Consider the following 7,325-nt stretch of genomic DNA (forward strand, 5'->3'; position numbering starts at 1 on the left):
TATAAAAAAATTTCTATATGTGACTCGGCACCAGAGTTAAGTTAGGGTTTTTCAAAATGCTGACACGCCGAGCTCAAAAGGTTCGCCATCACTGTTCTAAGCCAAAGGTACCTGTGTCTTAAAAGGGAGGGAAAATAAGAAAGAAGGGAACATTTACCTCACCTCACAGGTGGAAACACATTCTCATGCCACCGAATTGCTAGACATGTCAACCTCAGACACTCCCCAGAATAAAACGTAAATGCGCACAAGCAGCAGTCGCCCAGTAACTGTAGATAAATGCAATATACTTTAGCACATAATCTATTTGACAATAAATCAAGGAGCAGAGCACACATATTTCTCATCACAAATGAAATATATTGAGATCTTGTTTCTATTTTTATTCTAAACATTAAGTTCAAGACTAATTTATTTCTGAGCCACAGGTATATCCCAAATGGGAAATCAACATGCAGTTTATTCTCTTAAGAAAACACTGCCATTTACTGGGGCTGTCACTAAAACGATACTTACATAGTAACTTTCTCTTCTACAGTTATATATTATTTAAACTAGGGCACTGGAAGTGGGGTGAGGTAGAGGAAAACAATGAAACTTCAAAATGCAACTTTTAACAGTAGTGGACTGGTAATAAAATGTAGGTCCATGCTGCTATTTAAAATGTTTTTTAGTTCATAAAGGTATTACTTCCTGGGAATTAAACGGCTTATTTAATGTCACCAATTCTAGCTTTTTAAATTACAAAACTAGCTATATTTCAAAACTAGGGAAAAGTAAAACTAGGGAAAGAGAAAGGAAGCTCTAATACCAAACCATTTTTATAAACACCTCTAAAGATGTGAACAAGAAATAACAATGTATTTTCCACAATAATTTCACCATTTCTGGGACGATGATGACTAAAGATCTATAGCGATGCACTGCCCACGGTGCTCATGAACTCCAGTGTGTGGTCAGAGTCCGAGGGCTCGCCTCCTCGAACCCCCTGTCCGATGTGGGTCTTACCTCATTTTTTATGAAAGCAGCATGCACCACAGCTTCTTTATCTTCAGTGGAAGGCAAACGCACTGCTTCTTCAGGTGTGATCTGGGACCACTGGCCCCTCAATGAAGGGCTTTTAGAAGACAAGACATTCCTGAATTCCAAATATTCCCAAAGAAATATGCCTCCAGAGGGAGTTACAATCAGAACTCTTTTTCCATCTCCAGAGACATACAAATAGAGTCTCAACGAGCTTGCTAAAAATAAAAAAAAGTTAAAAAAGTAATTAAACCTTGAAGACTGAATTCTCTCCAAAGGCTAAATAATTTATCTCTTCTAACAAAGAGCCAGAATAATGTGACCATTAAGGATGTAAAGCTAAGGCAGTAGTAAAAAATTAAAAGTACAAATAATAGTAACATATCACATATTTACGTGATATTAGGAACACTTTGTTATCAGATAGGTTAGGCATACCAGACTACATTCATCCAAGATGAATCTAAATATCACAAATAAACACCACCAAAAAAAAATGCAAGGAAATATACACATACACACACAGAGATATACACACACAGTGATTTTTTAAAAATAACAATAGGAAAATATTTCGTCCTCCCTTCCTGTTTTATCAAGTTAAAACCAATTTAAACAAACACATTCTCACCTACTGCAGCCTTAATCATTTCCTTCGGCTTCTCAGCTGCCTGGATAGTTTTCAAACAATCTTGATCTTTGTTCCAAAGGAAAAGCTCCCCGGTAGTAAGGACCCCAGCCAGCCAGGCATCTGTTTCCGAAAAGGAAATGCAATCCTTACAATCTAAAAGCGCCCCTGAGATGGCCCCACATGGTTAGAAATTTCAGGCTGCCTCAGCCTCTGGAAACACCAGGCCTACTTAACCATTACTGGACGTTGTGAGGACCACAAGATGCTTCAAGAAAGGCTGCAGGCGAGGGATTTTCTTCTTTGTCCTTCCCGACAGCAAATTAACTTCATGTATGAGTTTATCATCCAAAAGAAAAACGGCTTCGTTTTCCTGAGAAGAAACACGTGAGACTTCAGAGGTGGCAGAAGTGCATTCAAACTCTTATCCAAATTATGCCAGAAAAGAACAAAGTGACGTTTAAGAAAGATTACGTACCTTTGTACCATGAATCCTAAAATGAACCATAAGGTTGACTAGATAGACTGAACATGGTTTCACTCTATCTTAAAATACCTCATTAAAATTACTTGGTAAAAATGACCTAACAAATGCAATTTAGATTGCTTTGAGGTTTAAAATTATAAGAGTGTCTTCTGCTAGCCGAAACTGGGTCATCAATTTAACCCTAGTATGGACAAGTTTTTAAATTATTTATTTAGATTAAAACAGATATGGGTTCTGCAACCCTGGCTGATCATTTTTTAAAATATATATTTTATTGATGTTTTACAGAGAGGAAGGGAGAGGGATAGAGAGTTAGAAACATCAATGAGAGAGAAACATCGATCAGCTGCCTCCTACACACCCCCTACTGGGGATGTGCCTGCAACCAAGGTACATGCCCTTGATTGGAATCGAACCTGGGACCCTTCAGTCCACAGGACGACACTCTATCCACTGAGCCAAACCGGTTAGGGCGCTGATCATTTTTTATTACCTAGGAAATGTCTGCTGTTTTGAATTAACTTTGCCTTCATGTATTATCCCAGGGCAGTGGTTTTCAAAATGCCACCTCACCAGCGGCATCAGCAACCCCCGAGACACTGTAGGAAATGCATCTTCTTCTACCCCAGGCCCACTGAACCAGCAGCTCGGGGACGGGGCGCAGCCCTTGTTTTAACAAGCCCTCCGATGACTATGAACCACCGTGAAGTTCAAGAGAAGGTAAGTTAATGGTATAATTTCTCCGAGGAAATGACACAACACCAAATTTTTTTTTTAAATATATTTTATTGATTTTTTACAGAGAGGAAGGGAGAGAGATAGAGAGTTAGAAACATCGATGAGAGAGAAACATCGACCAGCTGCCTCCTGCACATCCCCCACCAGGGATATGCCCGCAACCCAGGTACATGCCCTTGACCAGAATCGAACCTGGGACCTTTTAGTCTGCAGGCCGACGCTCTATCCACTGAGCCAAACCAGTTTCGGCAACACCAAATTTTTTTAAATATAATGTTTAAAAATTGATTTGAGAGAGGGAGATAGAAACATCCATGATGAGAATCACTGATCAGCTGCCTCCTGCACACCCCGCACTGGGGACTGAGCCGGCAACCCAGGCATGTGCCCTGACCGGGAATCGAACCGTGAACTCCTGGTTCATAGGTCAATGCTCAACCACTGAGCCATGCTGACTGGGACCACCAAATTTAATTTTAATAATTGTGATAAATCTAGGTTTGCCCACTTTCCCTGCGGTGAGGCCTCTATCCCATGTATTGTGAGTCGTGTCCTGGGCCATTAGTGCACCGTGACCCACCTTCACCCAGGTCTAAGGGCCACTGGGTTGCACACTCATAAAAACCATGGATTGTTCCAATAGGAAAAGGTTCAGAAGATTAAAAATTCCTTTTTGCTATATGCCATCGCCTCCTTTTTAAACAGAATATAAAAAAAATTTTTTTTAAATTAAATCTTTATTGTTCAGATTATTACAGTTGTTCCTCTTTCCCCGCCCCCCCCCATAGCTCCCCTCCACCAGGTTCCCACCCCACCCTCTGCCCTAACTCCCCCCACCCCCCCGCACTGTCCTCATCCATAGGTGCACGATTTTTGTCCAGTCTCTTCCCGCATCCCCCACACCTCCCCCCGAGAATAGTCAGTCCACTCCCTGTCTATGCCCCTGACTCTATTATATTCACCAGTTTATTCTGTTCATCAGATTATTTATTCACTTGACTTTTAGATTTACTTGTTAAAATATTTCTTCTTGATAGAACATTTAACTTTCTGGAAAAGCTAACTTGCTCACTATACTAGACAATACACAACCTAACCAGTTTGGCTCAGTGGATAGAGTGTCAGCCTGAGGACTGAAAGGTCCCAGGTTTGATTCTGGTCAAGGGCATGTACCTTGGTTGCGGGCACATCCCCAGCAGGAGGTTTTCAGGAGGCAGCTGATCGATGTTTCTCTCTCATCATCGATGTTTCTAACTCTCTATCCCTTTCTCTCTGTAAAAAAATCAATAAAATATATTTTAAAAAAAAATAAAGACAATACACAAACACAAAACCCTGTTCTGTGGGCAGGTGATCCTTGAAAGACGGATTTTATTTTTTAAATGTCACATACCATTCTTCAACCTCAGGGGCCAAGCACACATTCCACACAGACGACGACTGGGCGGTACGATAAAGAAACACCTACCTGTCCCAACCAGGAGACGCGGGGCCAGGGCCTCTTCTGCTTGATGGTGGTCGACGTCAAAACTTCCAACCTGATCTCCATGCTTGTCGAGGTTTCAGTGACCAGTTAAGTAAAAACAGTCACAAGATGCTATGAAATGCAAAAAATAACGATCATAATAAATAGCCCATATTTACTGCGGATCTTCATTTAGAATTCTCATAAAGATTCGGTGTTTTACTTTTTCATCAGTTCAACTCTCTTCTTTTTTTTTTTTTTTAATATATTTTATTGATTTTTTACAGAGAGGAAGGGAGAGAGATAGAGAGTTAGAAACATCGATGAGAGAGAATCATCGATCAGCTGCCTCCTGCACATCTCCTATTGGGGATATGCCCGCAACCCAGGTACATGCCCTTGACCGGAATCGAACCTGGGACCTCTCAGTCCCCAGGCCGACGCTCTATCCACTGAGCCAAACCGGTTTTGGCTCAACTCTCTTCTTAAGGCAAGATATTGACAATGCATTCGGTATCTCATCTGGTATCCTGACCGGTCAGGCAAACTGTATTTGCTTTTATTTGACAAGTCATTTCTCCGACTGTGAAGGCAAACAAGACCTCGGGGAAGATCTGGAAAACACAGTTTCCACGTGATCGGCCTTTCTCCAAAGATGGCCACAGCAGCACCTCCTGTCCCATATTCTCCTACCCTGTCACCTTGGCTGTCTCTCAGAGACTCCTTTTCTGGCCTATGCCTTATCCCTTAAAACTGGATGGGATCTGCTCTCTTTTAACCAGAATAAAACAGGAGTGCTGCTCTGCATTTCCCAAGGCTAGGTCACAAAAGGCAATACAGCTTCTACCTCACTCCCAGCGAGGGACAGGGGAGAGAGAAACAGGGACAAGAAAGCCAGTATCAGTGGGCTGACTCCTGAACGCCCCCTACTGGGGATCGAGCCCCAAATCCGGGCAAGTGCCCTGACCAGAAAAGACCCAACCATCTTTTGGTGCACCAATCGATGCCCACCAACTGAGCCACACTGGCCAGATGTTTGTTTTTTTAAAGGGGCCTTACCTCTCCTAGATATAGGATACAGTATATACTTAAGTATTTATGCCAAGGATTTACTTCATTTTTTTTTTAATGTTTTTGCCAGGTATACCGGTTAATAATGCAGATTTTCTCAATAGATAGAGTTACACATATATTGATATATATGCAATTTAATATGTATGCTATTTTGTTGTATTGACAGCAAGCTTCAAAACTTCGTATGTCAAATTTGCTGAAGGTGTTAACATCATAGATATTTTTACACTTAAAAATGTCGAATTTTGTGCCAAAAAAAAGAGCATTTGCAGAAAGTTTTAATTCATTACTTTATTTTGAAGAAAAGTGCTGCTGAAAGTTATCGTATACTTCAGGAAGCTTATGGTGAACATGCTCCATTTCAAGATACTTGTAACCGCTGGTTTAAATGCTTTAAAAGTGATGATTTCGATGTGAAAGACGAACATCCAGGTCAACTAAAAAAAGTTTAAAGACCAACAATTACAAGCATTATTGGATGAAGACGCGTGTCAAACTCAAAAGCAACTTGCAGAAAGATTAACCGTTGCTCAGTAAACAATTTCTGGTCATTTACAAGCAATGGGAAGATTTTAAAGGAAGGAAAATGGGTGCCACATCAACTGAACGAAAGACAAATGGAAAACCGAAAAGTCATCAGTAAAATGTTGCTTCAACGGCACGAAAGAAAGTCTTTTTTGCATCGAATTGTGACTGGCGATGAAAAGTGATTTATTTGGAGAATCCCAAACGCACAAAATCATGGGTTGATCCAGGTCAACCATCAACATCGACTGCAAGGCCAAATCGCTTCAGAAAGACAATGTTCTGTGTTTGGTGGGATCAGGAAGGTGTGGTGTATCATGAGCTTCTAAAACCAGGTGAAACCGTAAATACTGATTACTACCGACAACAAATAATCAATTTGAACCAGCTTTGATCATGAAATGACCAGAATGTGCCAGAAGACACGGCAAAGTAATTTTGCTTCATGATAACGCACCATCACACACTTCAAAACCAGTTAAAGACACGTTAAAAGATCCTGCCTGGGAAGTATGAACCCACCCGCCATATTCACCAGACCTCGCTCCTTCAGATTACCGCTTGTTCCGATCGATGGCACACGCGCTTTCTGAGCAGCACGTGCGAAGAATTGGAAAATTGGGTCTCTGAATGGTTTGCCTCAAAACAAGAAAAGTTCTATTGGGATGGCATCCACAAATTACCTGAAAGAGGGGGGAAATGTGTAGCTCGCGATGGACATTACTTTGAATAACGCACTTTTGGTGTTTCTCTTGAAATTATCGTGTTTTGACTAGAAAATCCGCATTATTAACCGGTACACCTGGTATTGATTTTAGAGAGAGGGAGGAAGGAAGACGGAGAGATAGAAACATCAATGAGAGAGAAACGGGGACCGGTTGCCTTCTGCACCCCCCATCCGTCAAGCCCGCAACAGGCGACTCTAGGTGCATGGGTCCAGGCTCAACCATTGAGCCACACCAGCCCGGCAGGGATTTGCTTTAAAACACTCCAGCGATGTACTCAGAGATAAGTTATGCAACCAAAATGTGAAGGATAAAAAGAGGGTTCAAGATGTGAGGACGGAGGCCTCCAGGATTTGGTCATGTTCCCACCGCCTATTATGCCCCAAGATCACGTCTGCTGCTGAACTGGCACTCAAACCAGTCGTGTCCTGGGCCTCACAGACGGCGCCAGACCAGTAGATTCGTTCTCGGAAGGGGGCAAAGTCAGCCATCACTCACTGAATATGCCAGGAGGGGAAATGCATGGTCCCCCCAGAGCAGTGCCTGTACTTAAAACACAGGGGCCATGCAATGTAGACCATCTCCGAGCTCTTCTGTGGTTTCCTTCCTCAGCGTTCAACTACCTCATCACCAACCCACGGAGGTCTCCCACGGGGGTCC

The 7,325-nt window shown here is 42.1% G+C and overlaps 1 protein-coding gene across 1 annotated transcript in view; it reads right to left on the minus strand.

Annotated features, from left to right (window-relative positions):
- The window catches only part of CPLANE1 (ciliogenesis and planar polarity effector complex subunit 1), a 72,383-nt gene extending 66,562 nt beyond the window's left edge, over window positions 1-5,821 (minus strand). Inside the window, exons 1-6 of the mRNA XM_081089956.1 lie at window positions 4,820-5,821; window positions 4,345-4,582; window positions 1,889-2,024; window positions 1,655-1,774; window positions 1,009-1,241; window positions 163-269 (exon numbers count right to left, since the gene is read on the minus strand). Of these exons, the coding sequence (XP_080946082.1) occupies window positions 163-269; window positions 1,009-1,241; window positions 1,655-1,774; window positions 1,889-2,024; window positions 4,345-4,425 (677 nt within the window). The 5' untranslated portion in view covers window positions 4,426-4,582; window positions 4,820-5,821. The remainder of the gene's footprint in view (window positions 1-162; window positions 270-1,008; window positions 1,242-1,654; window positions 1,775-1,888; window positions 2,025-4,344; window positions 4,583-4,819) is intronic.
- Between the last annotated feature and the right edge of the window lie 1,504 nt (window positions 5,822-7,325).

Source organism: Myotis nattereri (assembly GCF_964212035.1).
Source record: "Myotis nattereri genome assembly, chromosome: 4".
Classification (NCBI taxonomy): Eukaryota; Metazoa; Chordata; class Mammalia; order Chiroptera; family Vespertilionidae; genus Myotis; species Myotis nattereri.